Consider the following 18,164-nt stretch of genomic DNA (forward strand, 5'->3'; position numbering starts at 1 on the left):
AAGAACGTCATGACTTCAGTTGTCTCTCAGTCACTGACATTCCTGAAGTGGAAAGGATTCTGTTTGAAAAGGTGATTTGTCCTTGGATACAATATTATTTTTTTAACTCAGTGAAAATATATCTTGTCTTTAGTAGAGTATTTTTATATATGACATTTTAGTTTACCATAAAGTAAAATTGAATATTGCAGTCTATGATAGTCATGTTTTTCTAGAAATTTAGAAATACCTTCATCATCTCTGACTTTTAAATCCTCTGGTCACCCTCAAAACACATAACTTGAATTTTTTTAAAAAAAACCTAATCCAATGAAAGCCATTGGTACATTAAATTTTAATTATTTTAATTGTTGCAATATCAAGGTAAAGACCATCATTTCAGGATTTTACTGTAAAGTTTCTAATGCATTTAAATAATTGTTTCATTTCCGTTTAGGTTTTCTTTGCATTCATGTTGACTCCTCTTTTCAAAAAATCAAAACATGTTGGTACAGTTGAGTTTTTGTCAACCCTGGCTTTTGGTATTGTGGGTCTGACCATTTTCCTGGTAGAGGATATTCCAAAATCCTTTGTATGGCTGGTAAGCCCTCTGTGTCAATGCACATTTTTAATTGGCGTTGCACAGGTTAGTAAAATACATTATTTGCATATTGCTGCACAATTTTTTATGGTTCAAATCCCAGCTATAGACATTAGTATGTGAGAGAGATCTATACTTGCAGTAAATTTTGTCAGTTAAAAATACTTGTTAAGTACTGATTTCTGTAACAAACTAATAATCTTAGAATAGGAATTGAAAGATATAAGATTCTTTATTGAGCACTGTACAGCTATTTCTTAGGTTATGACAGCAATTGTGGCCAGGGTTGTTACTGTTAATGCAATGATAAAGCACAGGTCATGTAACCACATTTCTTAGTGATAGAGGTTCAAGTTGCTATCAAAACCCAGGATCCCTGGCAGTGCAGTGGTTAGAATGCAGTATTGCAGGCAAACTCTGCCTACAGCCTGGAGTTTGATCTCAACATGGCTCAGAGTTGATTCAGCCTTCCATCCTTCCAAGATCGGTAAAATGAGGGCCCAGATTGTTAGAGGCAATATACTGATACCCAGAGTATAATGGGGTAGTACATGTTTTAAGTGCTATTATTGCTATAACACCCAAATCTGTCTGGGCCATTAGATAGAAAGAGGCAAGACTCTGAGGTAAAAAGTGTGGGTGGTGCTGCAGATGAGAGCTAGGAAGCACAAGCAGCTCAGTGGGGGCACAGGAGGTCTGGTGGAAGGCGAGGGAAAATTGGCAGAGGCCATATTGGGGAGTCCCCAGAAACAAGGAAGTACCATAGACAGGCACATGCTATAGAGCTGTGATGGCGAACCTATGGCATATGTGCCACAGCTGGCACACGGAGCTATATTTCAGGATACATGAGGCGTTGACCTGTAGAAGCTCCAGTGTGCATGTGCACGCTGACCAACTGATTTTTGGCCTTCTGGAGGGTGGGGGGAGGTCATTTTTGCCTTTCCCTGGCTTCAGGAAAGCCTCCGGAGTTGGATAGCGAAAAACGAACCCACTGGGCCTACCAGAAGTTGGTTTCCAAACTTCCGGTAGGCCCATTGGGTCCATTTTTCATCATCCACAGGCTCCGGCGTCTTCTTAATCCTGGGGAAGGCAAAAACGACCTCCTCTCTGCCTTCCTGAAGGCTGTAAATCAGCTGGAATTCGTTTTTGCTATCCACGGGCTCCAAAGGTTTCAATGAGCCTTGTGCGCATGTGTGGTGGGTAATGCATGGGTTTTGTTTGCATGCACGGGGGAAGTCATTGCATTATGGGTATGGGCACACATGCACACCCTTTTAGCACCCAAGAAAAAAAAGGTTCGCCATCAGTGCTATACAGTGTGGTTGGTGTTGGGTGCCACAGAATAGGAGACCTCTGCAATCTTATAGTCCATAGCTGATTCTTTGTGTGAAAACGTGGTGAAAGCGATTTACTGTGGTGTCTCGCGACCTTTCCTTTTGGCTTCCCCATTTATTTTGCTTCTGGGAAGACAGCAAGGAAGGTCACAAATGGGGATCATGTAATGCAGCTTGCTGCAGTGTTATCATGACCCAAGCACCCAGATCACAACCATATCACAGCAGTCAGAACATCAAGGACTGATCATAAGTCCATTTTTTCAGCACTAGTTTTGTAACTTTTCGTGGCCCCTGAAGCAGTGGACGTAAGCTGAGGATTACCGATATGCAGGAAATGATTATTAATTGTAATCTTGTTTAGAAGCTTTATCAACATTTGTGAAACAATTTATTTTTGATGCAATTTAGGTCATAAGTTCATTATGTTACAGCAGGAACAATAGCTATTGTTCTTCTATGGAAGCTATTTCTATAGTATTCTGGTCATAGTATGTAAAAAATATTGCTTAATATTTTTTTGTTCATGACTGTCACTAGTTTATTTGAAATTTCAGATGAAAAAGAAAGGTTGCAATATAGCAGGTTTAGAAATTTGCAATAAAAATGTGGATCACCATGGCAAAAGGCTATGACCATTTGAAAACTTGATGCTTATATGTGCAATAAAATATGTGCTTATTTTTAATATAAGTATTAACTGCCTGAGTTTGAAGTTAAGAATTAACCTCAGAAATATTAAAATTGGTTTGGGTAAAGCTAATTATAAAAATAAACAATAAACAAGCTGTATCCAAAATACCTAAGCTAAACCAGATCAATGATAAATCCTTAAGTATAAAGTGATTTCAAATTTATTGCTAAAATGAAAGAATTCATATGTGCCAAGTTGTGCTAATTTGCAGTGGTGTGCCAAAAGTGCCATTACTTCCCTAATAATTTAATGCTATGATGATATTCCTAATAATATTTAAATTCCATATTTATTTGCAGGTTATGCACTTAGAAGATTATGAAGGAGGAGTTAATTTTTCAAATTTAACTTACGGACCTTATCCACTTATTACTGTTATACTGCTCCTGACTCTTGACAGTGTGCTTTATCTACTATTAGCAGTTTACCTGGATCAGGTTATTCCAGGTATGATTGAATGTCTGACTAAGAAAAATGAGCATTAAATTCAAAACTCAAGATATTTGTATCAGCAAAGAGCATTTTTTATATATTTGTAGCAATACTTATATTTTGAAGGATGAATGAATTTCTCTGCAGGGATTTTTTTGCAGTCTGAATACTTGATAAAAAACTATAGTATGATTGCTTCATAGCACTATGTTGAAAGTTGAATTTATGACTATTTGTGGTGTTATTTCATATGTATTACAATATAACATTCAGGTTTTTTTAAAAAAAATGACACGTAAAAAGTCTGAATTAATTGCTTTAGCCATTATAGTTTACAAAACCCTTATCTCACAAAGAAACACAACAAAAATGTATGACTAACTCTTGAGGACAATAATATACAATCTGACATAGTTTTTAAATATTTGAACTGTTTCTTTATACCTTTTCTCTTGAAAAGTTGGAAGCTGTTTGATTTAATAAAAAATAGCAATTTACACTCAGATGTCTCTTTTTAGTTTTAGATTGTCAGCAAATCAGAACTTGCCATTCTATTTAAATTGGGATAGAGTGCATTTAATTATATTTCAGTCCAAAACCACTTCTAGTTTAACAGAGAACATTTCTCTGTATTGTTGATATAGGGAAAGTACTTAACCACAGAGTTAAAGTTATGAAAGTGAAACTTTTACTTGTGCATTAGCATCTTTCCAATATATCAAAGGCATCAAAAAGTACAAATACTTGTAATGCATGCGGATAAATTCTACCAGCTGATGAATTTTATTGTGCCAAGTTTATTTCATGTTATATTAAAAAAATAGTTCACTACAGATGCTTCATTCTGGATGTTAAGCCATTTCTTAAATAATATGTTGTTGAATATCTCATAAAGAAAACTCAAATACTGTAGTTTGCATTTTGGCATAGTAGATATACGAACTGAGTGATATACTTCTTGATCTATTTGAGCAATAGAGTTTTGATTTATTTTATACTGAAAATTTAAAACATTGTTCTTTTTCTGGAGTTTGATACAGGTAGTCCTCTTTTACAACAGTTTGGTGACCAAAGTTACAACAATACTGAAAAAATGACTTATGACCGTTTTTCACCCTTGCAACCATTGCAGCATCCCCATGGTATTGTGTTCAAAATTCAGACACTTGGCAACTGACTCATATTTATGACAATTGCAGTGTCCTAGGGAACTTTCGTGCCCTTCCGTCAAGTAAAGACAATAGGGAAACCAGATTGACTTAACAACCATGTGACTAACTTAACAATGCAGCGATTCACTCAACAATGATGCTGAGAAATGTCATAAGATGAGGCATAACTCACTTAACAGCTATCTTGCTAAGCAGAAGAAGTTTTGGGCTCAATTATGGTTATAAGTCAAGGACTACCTATAATTAATAAAAATACGGTAATTAAATCATTCGACCAGAATTAGTGAACATACAGCTTTTAAATGTTTATAGTATATTATAACTAGCAGCATTTAATATTTGTAGATGTTATTTTTCTTTTATTGTTCAGGAGAATATGGATTGCGTAGACATTTTTTTTTCTTTCTCAAGCCCTCATTTTGGTCAAAGAGAACAAAAAATTACAAAGAATTATATGAAAGCAATGTTAACAGGAACTTAGATTTCAATGAGATCATTGAACCCGTATCATCAGAGTTTCAAGGAAAAGAAGCTATCAGGTATGATTGGCTATTCTGTGGTTTCCTTTCAACAGCTAAAGCCAGGTGCTAATATTTCTTTATCTAATTTGAAGTTTCTTACCTAAATTTCTTGTCTAAGTTCGATAACTCAGAAGCTTATACGATCAGCAACTATGGACTAAGATTGAGTTTGCAACAGAAATATTATGTAATGAATTTCATATGTGAATTCCATGAAGCCAAGAGGTTTTTTTAAAAGACTGTATAAAGAATTCACTTTGCAAAAAACAAAAAAACCCTACTTCCAAACTTTTTGCCTAAAGCATTTTAAGCACCATATTTTGTCAATATTTGACCCAGCTGTTTTGAAAATCTTTTTATGTCATGTGAGTCACAATAAAGAAAGTGTTCAGATAATCCTCACTTAATGATGGTAACTGGGACTGGAATTTTTATCTCAAAGTGATCCAGTGATAAAATGCAATGTCACATGACTGTGTTGCTTAGCAACAGCCATTCTTCAGTAATCCTCATAGTGTCATTAATTGTGACATGGGGGGCTTGCTAGCACCCCCCCGAACCCCCAACCCGGGTTTGGGGGGTGCTAGCAAGCCCCCCATGTCAGCGGCGATGTTTTAAAAGAGCCGCGGCGCCCCCCAATCTTCGGCTCCTTAGCGGCGAGCGAGCGAAGCCAAGCCGGCAGCAATGTCGCCGCCGCTGCAGCCAACGCGCGCTACGATCTTCCGGGCCAGCCAGGCTCAGCGGATCAAGCCCGGCTCCTCTCGGCCCAGCATCCCGGGCCAAGCGGCTGCCTTCCGTCACTGAGCCTGGCTGGCCCGGAAGATCGTAGTGCGCGTTGGCTGCAGCGGCAGCGACATTGCTGCCGGCTTGGCTTCGCTCGCCGCTGCAACCAACGCGCGCTACGATCTTCCGGGCCAGCCAGGCTCAGTCATGGAAGGCAGCTGCTTGGCCCGGGATGCTGGGCCGAAAGGAGCCGGGCTTGAAGATCGCAGCGCGCGTTGGCTGCGGTGGCGAGGGCTTGCGATGGAGGGTGGAGGAAGCGGCCATGGGAGGGTGAGCTGCCTCAGGGAGGAGGATCGGGCGGGACCAGGTGGGGGCTGGAATTTCTCCGCTGGGAAGAAGCAGCCAGGGCGAAGGGCGGGCGAGCGGCGAAGGGCGGGCGAGCGGGTGCTGGGGAGGGCTTCTCGCCCTCCCGCCAGCAAGAGGGGGAGCGAACGGCGTGGGCAGGCGAAGGGCGGGCGAGCGGCAGCGAGGAGTTTGCGTGGGCGGTGGGGAAACTCCTCGCTGATGCCAGCAAGAGGGGGAAGACCCAGGGAAGCCGCCCAGCAGCTGATCTCCCGGTTGCCATCTACGCATGCGTGCCCATAGAAAAAAAGGGCACGCATGCGTAGATGGTATTTTGACTTCCGGGTTGAAAAATCGCAAATTACCCTGTTCGCAATGGTCGGGGACGCAATAACCGGGGGATCACTCACTGTATTCAAATACCAAAGTCTAGGCCATCTAACATTGAAGCATAGCATCCTTTATGTTTAAAATCAGATACTGGACCAGAATATACCCTCAGCCAGTCATGATGTGATCTACAGTTTGGCTTTAGACCAGGGTTGGGCTACTGCCTGGACGGGGGGAACGCAGTGGGGTAGCGAAAATGGAGCTCCACCTCAGAGCACCCATTTTGCACTGAAAGATGTTGAAAGAAAATGCATAAGTGTGGTAGTAAAAATTTTGGTAGCCCTTCACTGTGCGAGACCCACAGTTATGATTAGAGGAGGATACTATTCCCCTATTTATGCAGAGAGTCCCGGCAGACATGGTGTGGGGTACAAATCCTATTCAGTATTATCCATTGCTGACAAGGTAGTTCAAAGCCTGTTACCCTTTTTGTGGAATCATTTATATATCTACCTATACCAAGGCGTTCAGTGACCCATTTGACTTTCCATTGAGAATCAATGTTAAAGTCATTGAACAGATGTAAGTGCCAGTGATTTAGTGTCTTTAAAATTAGGAAATATAACCTTTCATCTTTAATAGTATTATTATACTGAATTCAACTATTTCTTACATTGACAATAAAGTTAAAGTCTAAGGGAAAATTAGGATACTAGATTTAGACATGTTCCCTACTTGAGAGCTCTCAGAAACTGAGAAACTTTCAAGTACACTTTTGAGTCTTCAGTTAGTGTTAATTTAGATTTGAAAAATATTCATGCGAACGTAATGATTCTTTCATATTGCTTATTTTTATCTTGCTAAAATATTAGCTTTCATTAAAAAAAAATTACCATGTTTTCTTTCAGAATCAACTCTGTCCAGAAATCTTTTGTTAAAAAAGGTGAAACTGTGGAGGCTTTAAAAAGTAAGATTTTTGAGTATTTTCAACTCTTTATAATTATAAATATCCTTGAGGTTTAAGTGGAGTTTTCTTGTTGTCTGATAACTAAAAGTTTGCATACTGGCAAGTTCCTGTTTAATGGCATATTAAATAATCTATAAATTTATTATATTGATATGTTAAACAGAAATTGTTTTTCAAAGGTGAATGCGGTTTTATATTGTCTTATCTATCTGTCTGTGTGTTTGTCTGCCTATCTATTTAGATTTGTATGCCGCCCAATCCCGAAGGACTCAGGGCGGCTTAATGTTTAATAGTAATGTAATGATTAGTAGTGTGGTGTAACATAATTAACTTCTCCCCTGTTGGCATAATCATGTCATCATTTTATTAGATTTATCCTTTGATATATATGAGGGCCATATTACAGCATTACTTGGACATAGCGGAACTGGCAAAACAACATTAATGAACATTCTTTGTGGATTGTGCCCACCTTCTGATGGTAAGTATGATAAAAATAATTTTGACTTGCCATATTTAATGGCAAGTAAAGAGAAATTACATTTTGATTTGATCCATTCCATTTTCTGTGGTCCTTCCAATGATTAATGCATAAAACCTATTGCTGTACTTTCCAACTGATCATGACTTCAACCCCAGAATTTAGGAGAAAGGATTGCAAATCTTTCCAAAGCAATATCGTACCCATGCAGTGCAGAATACTTGCACGTAACTTGACATTTCTGTTACGAATAAGTTATTTTTGCTCTCTTTTAATTATATAGATTGACTGGAAGTTATAATTGCAGGATGGTGGAATCAGATATTGAGAGTGTAATCTTGCTGTTTGCTTGCTTATCCCTTTGTTCTGTTTGATTTACTAAATATATGTTTCTTTTTCTACCCATGCACCAATGACAAATAAAAATAAAGTACAAATAAATCTCAATTTGTAAAGAAACTGCTCTGTGCATGATGCCAAGACCTATTGTATCATCATCTTCATTATCACTCCATCCTCTACCATTCCAATTCTACTCTGTTCTCAACAACCCTGGGTGGCTCACAACAACCAAAGAAGAAAGTATTATAAAAACAATAAAGCATATGAGATTAAAATACAGCAAGCGTGTGGAACCAATAGAATGAAGCAAGGGGTATCCCTCTCCCTCACCAATCGCCAAGTTTTCATGGCTGTTCTAAACCACAGCAGAGTGGAGGCCATTTGGCTCTCAGGAGGAACCTCAGTGCAAAATCTTACTACAGAGAAGGCACACTTCTGGGATTCTGGTAGAGGATACTGTTTAATTAATGGAATCAAGAATGCACAAGCTTTGCAGGATCAAATCTACCAGGCAGATGCTATGCAAGACATCCCTCAAATAGCCAGGGCTCATTCCATGTAGGACTTAATGTTTTGATTTTTTGCTTCCTTTCTACAAACTATGGAAATACGCATGCAGAAAAGACTGCAGTTTTTCATTTTATTTTTTCTAATTTTAACTTGGGGAAAATTCAGGAAGAGAGAGATATTCTTAATTTCCTATTGAAGAAATCTCTAATTTTGATGTCTATTATATGGTCACAGTCCAGTAACAGTCCATCATTTTTTGTGATGTATACATGAATGTATAATATGTATTTTAGTAGCAATCATTTTCTTCCTTGTTCGTGTTTATCAGGATTTGCATCAATCTGTGGATACAGAGTTTCTGAAGTTGATGAAATGCTGGATGCCAGAAAGATAACTGGAGTATGTCAACAAATAGATGTACATTTTGATGTATTAACTGTGGAAGAAAATTTGTCTATAGTTGCTGCAATTAAAGGAATACATCCCAATTATGTGATACAAGAGGTGAGTAGAATAAAATTTATTTATTTTTAATTGTCAAAATGGTGTCATATATATCCTTCAATAAAATAAAGATAATTTTACATGAATGTGTAATAATGTATTGACTGCATCTTTTACATTCAGATTCCATACCATGCTACTTTATTTTGAGAACGCTTCTAAAACAGAAAAGCTTACAGAAGTTAAGATAAAAATATTACAAAATAGAAGAATGATATAAGATAGGTATAGGCATCAGTAATTGTTGGTTTTCCTGCTACTAGTTCTTCTGCACTTTCAAATACCGGTTCGACCTATTTTAAAAGATATATTTTTATATCAAAATATTTTTTTAAAAAATCACTTCAATGATTGGATGGATGGAGGGATGGATGATGGATAGATGAAGGGATAGATACTGTGTTTGTTTTGCAGACTTCTCATCTTAATTCTTCTGGAGTAGGATTGGTTTTGAAATTGCAGGGAATAACTAATATAGCTTTGTAGTTATTTTTTATAATGTATTATATCATGGTAAGTTACAAAATTTTTAGATTCCTTGAGCTTTAGTGACAATAGCCTGATTAATTATGAAATTACTTGCTTAATTATTTCTAAATATTTTTCATACTTGATTTTGAAAGGTACAAAAGATTTTATTGGATTTGGATATGCAGCCCATTAAAGATAACCAAGCAAAAAAACTAAGTGGTGGACAGAAAAGAAAGCTGTCAATTGGAATTGCAATTCTCGGGGATCCAAAGGTAAATTGCAAAATAACTGAAATATTAGTAGTAATATTATATCACTGTGATGGAGAACCTATGGCATGCATGCATGCCATAGGTGGCATGCGGAGCCATATCTGAGGGCATGCGAGGCATTGCCCTGTAAATTGCTCCAGCAAATATGTGCACTGGCCAGCTGATTTTCAGCCTTCAGCCATTTTCGCCCTCCCCAGGCTTCAGATCCCAGAAGGCTTCCCTGAAGCCTGGGCAAGGTGAAAAATGGATTAATGGGCCACCCGGAGGTCCGGAGGCTTCAATTAGTCCTGCACGCATGCCCGAGGGGGGGACGGGGACACAGAACTATGGGTGTGGGCACACACGTGTTTGCTATCACATGTTTGCGCCCTTACGTACAAACTGAACTATAATTGTGTTGTACAAATTAGGAGAGTTGGAAATAATAAAATACTATTTGCCCAAGCAGGCCTTCAACAGCAGCAGTCTCCTTAACAAAATCTTAAGCAATTAATATCTTTTCCCACACATGAAATTTCTACTTCTTCTCAATTGGCTCTAATTAATCTTAAAATAGTATTTTAGGAGCATTTTAAACGCACAAGAACTTGTAGATTTCACATGGCTTTCTAGCTGCCTAAACATTTTCATTGAAGCATACAAATGAATTACAGAACATAAGGGTATTTATTCAGATGTGTTTACATCTATATCCACAGCGAAATAACACCAAATTTTATTCTGGGCTCTTCTATGTCTAAAATATTTATTGCACTTATCTGAACAAAACTTTTAAAAAATAGTTACAAAATTACGTTACCATAAATGAAAGCATATAACTAATTTAGCATTAATTTAGTAATTTAATTAATTAAATTAATTAATTTAGTAACTAATTTATCATTTAGCATGAGGAATCCAGAGCATGATACCATGGTCTTTCAAGACTGAAGGATGCCAATGCAATAACTAATTTAGTAATACATAGTGTCAGTAAAGAAAAATTAAGAAAATTCAAAATAGAAATATCAATAGAATCATTAGAAATAAGTACTGTATTGAAGCAAAAACAACTCACAATTATAGCACCTGCACCAGTGAACTGAGAGTCTGGAAAAGGACTTTTTCAGTATATAGAAGCAGACAAAGTTCCACTTTTCTTTGACCTGCACATGGATGTGAGCACATACACACACATGCGCACATGCTACACACAGAGATTTTCTGCTCAAAGGTATAAATCCAAACAGGTATACATTACTTTATTATTTCTAAGTCATGATTGGCTTATTAGTGAAATAAAACATATTCACTTTTAAAAGATAACGTACTGTGAAGGAACAGCATCTTTTTGGACAAAGAGGTGCCAATGAAAATCTCTTCTTTGCAATGAATGCAACACTTGAGTGCTTTTATTGGCACATTCGCTGAAGCATATGTTAAGGCCAGCTTCCCATCATGCTTATCTGCGTTTGTCTACTACCCATCCTGGAAAGATTGCTCTGTGCCAAATTTGCTGGGAAACTAGACAGGACAGGGCAAATAAAGATCATGCCCATGTCTTTGCACTGTATTATGAAGCTTAATCTTCAGTGTTTTTGGAATACAGTGATCCCCCGATTATCGCGAGGGTTCCGTTCCAAGACCCCTCGCAATAATCGATTTTTCGGGATGTAGTGGTGCGGAAGTAAAAACACCATCTGCGCATGCGCGCCCCTTTTTCCATGGCCGCATATGTGCAGATGGTGGAGTTTGCGTGCGGGCGGCGGGGAAGACCCGGGGAAGACCCAGGGAAGGTTCCTTCGGCCGCCCAACAGCTGATCTGCTCCGCAGCGCGGCAGCAGCGAGGAGCCGAAGATGGGGTTTCCCCGTCGCCCAGGCAAAGGGGAAACCCCAAGATCGCTTGCCGCTTGCCCGTTTGCCCGCCCGCCCGGCTGCTCGCTTGCCGCTCGCTTGCAGCGCGGCAGCAGCGAGGAGCCGAACCCCATCTTCGGCTCCTCGCTGCTGCCGCGCTGCCGAGCAGATCAGCTGGTGGGCGGCCGAAGGAACCTTCCCTGGGTGCCGCCCGCCGCTCGAGAGCAAGAGGGGGAGAGATAGAGAAAGAGAGAGAAGGAAAGAAAGAGATGAGAGAGGGAGGAAGAGAGTGTGAGAGAGGAAGAAGCAAGATAGAGAAAGAGAGAGAGAAAGATGAGAAAGGAAGGGAGTGACGTCATCGGGTGGAAAAATCGCGATATAGCGTTTCGCAATGATCGAGATCGCGAAACTCGGGGGATCACTGTACAGCAAAATAAAGGATTTTGGAAGTGACTGCCAGCCTGTTGCAAATCACACAGGACTTGCAGCTTCCTGCCAACTTCCCTATTGACACCACTTTTTTGAAAATTTGCAGGAAGTCTTAAGTTGCGATCAGGTGAGGTCATAAGTTCAGGACCTGTGATCCTCAATCAACAATGGAGACTTGCCATCCATAAATGATGCAATATTGTGACATTGCGCTTTATGTCAGCATAAAGTGGTGGAAATTTCAGTCCCAGTTGCCATTGTTAAGCAAGGATTAATTATAATTTAGCCTCCTTCCCCTTTAGTAATCGGCAATTCCCCCCCCCCCCCCAGTTACTCCGCCCATCATGGGGCTTTATTGGATTTCTCTCCACCTTCAGACCATTTAGGAGACGATATTTTTCTTGTAGTTTTGATGCCATGCAGCATTTGTTTTTGTAAAATTAATACTTGGCTTTATTTATTGTTTTCCCTGGCTGTTGTTTAGGTGTTACTCTTGGATGAGCCAACTGCTGGTATGGATCCATGCTCCCGACATACAGTCTGGAACCTCTTGAAAAGAAGAAAAGCCAACCACGTGACAGTGTTCAGTACCCATTTCATGGATGAAGCAGACATTCTTGCAGGCATGTTCAATTAGATGCCTGTTAGGTTAGATATATATTATCCATAATATAAATAAGTTACTTTTGGTCAGTACTGTATAAGCTTTATCTATTTATGATAAAGATCCCTTCTGGCCCACTTCTAGATCGGAAGGCTGTAATTTCTCAAGGAATGCTGAAATGTCTTGGATCTTCCCTTTTCCTTAAGACAAAATGGGGAATTGGCTATCGTTTGAGGTACAACTACTTTCTGTTCTGTTCTAATGTTTTTCACAATTCTCCTTCAATATTTCTGTGCTTTAAACACATTGAAATAACTTTGAAATTGAAATTATTACATTGTTAGGGGATCGTAATATGAATTGGGTTGTATGATTAACATTGTTACCATGCTTGGCTTGAAGTTGTCATTGAAAATTACTTGAGAACTTCAGCTAGTATGGAATATAGCTATTCACATTTTTGATAAAACTAGACCAGTGATGCCGAAATCTTTTTCTCTCGGGTGCCAAAAGACTATAGGTGTGCGCTATCGCACGCCCATAATTCAATACCTGGGGAGGGCGAAAACAGCTTCCCCCATTGCCCAGAGGCCCTCTGGAGGACGGAAATGGCCTGTTTCCCAACTTCTGGTGGGCCCAGTAGGCTTGTGTTTCGCCTTCTCATGCTACAAAGGCTTCCCTGAAGACGGAGGAGGGTAAAAACACCCTCTCCCACCCCCCAAAGGGCTCTCTGGAAGCCAAAAACGCCCTCCCAGAGCCTCTGTGTGAGCCAAAAATCAGCTGGCTAAGACAACGGCTCATGTGCCAGCAAATATGGCTCTGTGTGCCACCTGTGGCACCCGTGCCATAGGTTCGCCATCACTGGACTAGACTGATTATCTGTACTTTTTATCCTACTGTCAGTTGCTAGTTCAGTTTTAAATCTCAATTAAGAGTACTTAACATTGATCTTGAAGCAATTTGAGTCCAGCTATGCTTATGCTTGCATTAATATACTAGGGAAACAGTAAGTAAATCATATTTACCTGCTCCTCCATTATTGCTTAAACCTCTTGGTGAAGAACATGTTACAAGTAGTCCTCAAATTCCAGCCACATTTGAATTCAACATTTCCATTGCTATATGAGATGGCTGTTAAGTGAATTTTCCCCACTTTATGATCTTTCTTGCCACAGTTCTGTAAATCACTGCAGATGTTAAGTTAGGAATGTGGCTGTTAAATGAATCTGGCTTCCTCATTGACTTTTCTTGTCAGAAGGTCCCAAAAAGTGATCACATGACCCTGGGACATTGCAATCGTCATAAACATGAACCAGTTGCCAAGCGTTCAAATTTTGATTACGTTATCATGTGGATGTTGCAATGTTTGTAAGAAAGAAAGTCACTTCTTTCAGTGCCATTATAGCTTTAAATGGTCACGAATCAAGGACTACCTATACATTGTAAGTTGAGGACTACTTATATGTATTCCTGACTTTGATCTGGTATCATTTAAAGGGGTTTTAAACTATACTTGACCTTTCTGGTCTGTAGTTTAAATTAGTTGAACTTTTGTGTTGGGTTGTTCAGTAGTCATTTTTTTAATGTTTAGATTTTGTTGAAATTTATTTAATATTACTACTTTATATTGTAAACATGCTTAGGATGCTAACAAATAATATTTATGAATACCCTTCATGAACTGGATTATTAAAATACAGATACAGATACAGTAAGGAGGAATAATTCTTATTCCTATAATGAATGTTGTGCATCCCTTTGCAAAGTAATGATGCCTATATGTATTTCTTAGTATGCACATAGATAGGTATTGTAACACAGAAGCTACAGCATCTGTCATCAGACAGCACATCCCCGGATCAAGTTTGCTAAAACAGAATGAAGAACAATTGATATATGCATTGCCATTTAAAGATATGGACAAATTTTCAGGTATAACTTTTTCCTATTATTGAATTCAGAGAAAAGCAGAAGGCTATATTTCTAATTGCATTTGAGCTCAAAAGACTATAATATTAACATACAGAGAGTTAGTTGGTGGTTACTTTAACAAAGAACATCTAACTGCAGGAACATTTATTACCTAACCATTGTCTTTTTCCTTCTTTTGGAATAAAGTTTTGGGGAAGTTAGAAAACCGTTCATTGAGCAACTATAAAAAGGGCATTGCAGAGAAATATGATTGCACTTACAAATTCATTACTAAGACCCCCACTGCTACTTTTTCTTGTAGGGCTGTTTGCTGATCTAGATATCCATGCTCATTTGGGTGTTATTTCTTATGGTGTTTCCATGACAACCCTGGAGGATGTTTTCCTCAAGCTGGAAGCTGAAGCAGAGATTGACCAAGCAGGTAAGGGGAGAAAAACTGCCTAACTTCCTATACTGTCTTTTAAATACATAAATGTTGTCTCATTAATATTGTTTCATTATCCAATTATATTTCAGTTTGTAAAACAGTAGAATTTCCCATTTCTAAAAATTGGGTTGGCCATTGACATTTTTGGGATGGAAGCTTTACTAGTTCCTTCAAATTATTTGTACAGGTAGTCTTTAATGTATGACCACAACTAAGCCCAAATTTTCTGCTGTTAGCAAGACAGTTTTTGAGTTTTGCCCATTTTACAACCATTCCTGTCACAGATGTTAAGTGAATGAATCACTGAAGTTGTTAGGTTAATAGCACGGTTGTGAAATGAATCTGGCTTCCCCATTGATTTTGCTTGTCAGACGGCCCTAAAAGGTGATCACATAACCACGGGTACCCTGCAATGGTTGTAAGTGTGGAAAAACAAACCATGGTAACTTCAAATGCTCACTAAATGAATGGTTATAAGTTGAGGACTACCTATATATATTCACACACATATACACCAATCTACTTGGAAGTAAATTTAAAACTACCCAATCTATTCTTTTCTTTTCTTAGACTTTAGTGTATTCAGCTCAGAAAAAGAAGAAGAAGAAATTGATACAAAATCTACTGATGAATTAGAGCAGAGCCTACTAATGCTCTCTGAAGTAAAATCTTGTGTGGTGAACAAGAAATCTCTCTGGAAAAAGCAAGTCACAACTATGGCAAAGGTTCATTTCCTCAACTTGAAACGTGAAATTAAGTCAGTAGCAGTGGTGTAAGTATCTCAACTTTGAATTAACTTTATCTAAGATCAGATATTGCTGCTAAAACAGAAGCAATTAAAAGCATGGATATGGTAGCTTTCAACTAGTCTGGGCTATTTTTAAAATGGGTGGGTAATGGGTGAGGCCCTTTTTGAAGCACAGCAGCGTCATTCTAGAGGCAAGGAATGTGTGAAGGCAGTTGAAGGAACATGATGGCAAGAGGTGAAGTAGAAGGCAACAACAGTTTTATTTATTTATTTTTGTAAAGCATCTATTAGATAGATACAAGTATAAACATGATTATGAATACATGAAATGGATACAAATACAATAAATATTAGGAGAGGGACAGTAGGCACACTAGAAACATAGAAACATAGAAGTCTGACGGCAGAAAAAGACCTCATGGTCCATCTAGTCTGCCCTTATACTATTTTCTGTATTTTATCTTAGGATGGATATATGTTTATCCCAGGCATGTTTAAATTCAGTTACTGTGGATTTATCTACCACGTCTGCTGGAAGTTTGTTCCAAGGATCTACTACTCTTTCAGTAAAATAATATTTTCTCATGTTGCTTTTGATCTTTCCCCCAACTAACTTCAGATTGTGTCCCCTTGTTCTTGTGTTCACTTTCCTATTAAAAACACTTCCCTCCTGGACCTTATTTAACCCTTTAATATATTTAAATGTTTCGATCATGTCCCCCCTTTTCCTTCTGTCCTCCAGACTATACAGATTGAGTTCATGAAGTCTTTCCTGATACGTTTTATGCTTAAGACCTTCCACCATTCTTGTAGCCCATCTTTGGACCCGTTCAATTTTGTCAATATCTTTTTGTAGGTGAGGTCTCCAGAACTGAACACAGTATTCCAAATGTGGTCTCACCAGCATTCTATATAGTGGGATCATAATCTCCCTCTTCCTGCTTGTTATACCTCTAGCTATGCAGCCAAGCATCCTACTTGCTTTCCCTACCGCCTGACTGCACTGTTCACCCATTTTGAGACTGTCAGAAATCACTACCCCTAAATCCTTTTCTTTTGAAGTATTTGCCAACACAGAACTGCCAATACAATACTCAGATTGAGGATTCCTTTTCCCCAAGTGCATTATTTTACATTTGGAAACATTAAACTGCAGTTTCCATTGCTTAGACTATTTATCTAGTAAAGCTAAATCATTTACCATATTATAGACGCCTCCAGGAATATCAACCCTATTGCACACTTTAGAGTCATCGGCAAATAGGCAAACCTTCCCTACCAAACCTTCCCCTATGTCACTCACAAACATATTAAAAAGAATAGGACCCAGAACAGACCCTTGTGGCACACCGCTTGTAACCTGACTCTGCTCAGAATACTCGCCATTAACAATAACACTCTGATGTCTACGCTTCAGCCAGCTGCAAATCCATTGAACTATCCAGGGATTAAGTCCAATCTTCACTAATTTATCTATCAGCTCTTTATGTGGAACCGTATCAAAGGCTTTGCTGAAGTCCAGGTAGGCAATATCCACGGCACCACCTTCATCCAACACCTTTGTGACATAGTCAAAGAAATCAATGAGATTAGTCTGACATGATTTGCCTTCAGTAAAGCCATGCTGATTTGGGTCCAATAGTGCGCTTATGCACGCCCCTTAAAGACTTCTTAGGAATGGGGTGAGGTCGACACTAGACAGTCTAAGGCAGTGATGGCATGTCATGCATAAGTGCCCACATCCATAATCCAATGCCTGGGGAGGGTGAAAACAGCTTCCCCTGCCCCCTGGAGGCCCTCAGGAGGCCGGAAATGGCCTATTTCCCTACTTCTGGTGAACCCAGTAGGCTCGTGTTTCACCATCCCCAGGCTCCAAAACTTTCCTGGAGCCAGGGGAGGGTAAAAACACCCTCACCCACCCCCCAGAGGCTCTCTTGAAGCCAAAAACGCCCTCCTAGGACCTCTGTGTCAGCCAAAAATCAGCTGGCCAGCACACACATGCACTTTGGCACTGAGCCAAGGCAACAGCTCACATGCCAGCAGATATAGCTCTGTGTGCCACCTATGGCACCTGTGACATAGGTTCGCGATCACTGGTCTAAGGTTAAAGTTTGGGGAGTTTGAGGAAGAAACCACAGAGTTTTAGGTAGTACATTCCAGGCATTGACAACTCTGTTACTGAAGTCGTATTTTCTGCAATCAAGTTTGGAGCCGTTTACCATAGGTTTGTATCTACTGTGTTCCAAATGTCCCCACTGACAGCTATTATGATTTCTTGTAGTGTTTCTTTGAAAGTTATTTCTATAGTAATAACAATAGCATTTAGACTTATATACCAATCGAAGTCTGTTTGCATACTGTTAAATTGATAGTTTAAATTTTTACATTTTACTGCCAATATTCCTTTTTCAGATAATGATGATTCCTAAAATTGATAGCTTGTAGCAACAAACTGACTGATATCAACACTGGATGCAAACACCTTACTTGCTAGTTCTACAATCTTATTCCCA

General features: G+C 39.0%; 1 protein-coding gene across 2 annotated transcripts in view; it reads left to right on the forward strand.

Moving 5' to 3' along the window:
- LOC139161316 (cholesterol transporter ABCA5-like) overlaps positions 1-18,164 on the forward strand; it is a 95,027-nt gene that overhangs the window by 24,323 nt on the left and 52,540 nt on the right. For both annotated transcript variants that reach the window (XM_070740279.1, XM_070740280.1), the window contains 12 exons: positions 437-625; positions 2,911-3,058; positions 4,586-4,754; positions 7,040-7,098; positions 7,469-7,579; positions 8,760-8,935; positions 9,559-9,678; positions 12,425-12,563; positions 12,689-12,779; positions 14,337-14,476; positions 14,778-14,897; positions 15,474-15,675. In XM_070740279.1, the coding sequence (XP_070596380.1) occupies positions 437-625; positions 2,911-3,058; positions 4,586-4,754; positions 7,040-7,098; positions 7,469-7,579; positions 8,760-8,935; positions 9,559-9,678; positions 12,425-12,563; positions 12,689-12,779; positions 14,337-14,476; positions 14,778-14,897; positions 15,474-15,675 (1,664 nt within the window). The remainder of the gene's footprint in view (positions 1-436; positions 626-2,910; positions 3,059-4,585; positions 4,755-7,039; positions 7,099-7,468; positions 7,580-8,759; positions 8,936-9,558; positions 9,679-12,424; positions 12,564-12,688; positions 12,780-14,336; positions 14,477-14,777; positions 14,898-15,473; positions 15,676-18,164) is intronic.

This window comes from Erythrolamprus reginae, chromosome 2 (assembly GCF_031021105.1).
Source record: "Erythrolamprus reginae isolate rEryReg1 chromosome 2, rEryReg1.hap1, whole genome shotgun sequence".
NCBI lineage: Eukaryota > Metazoa > Chordata > Lepidosauria > Squamata > Dipsadidae > Erythrolamprus > Erythrolamprus reginae.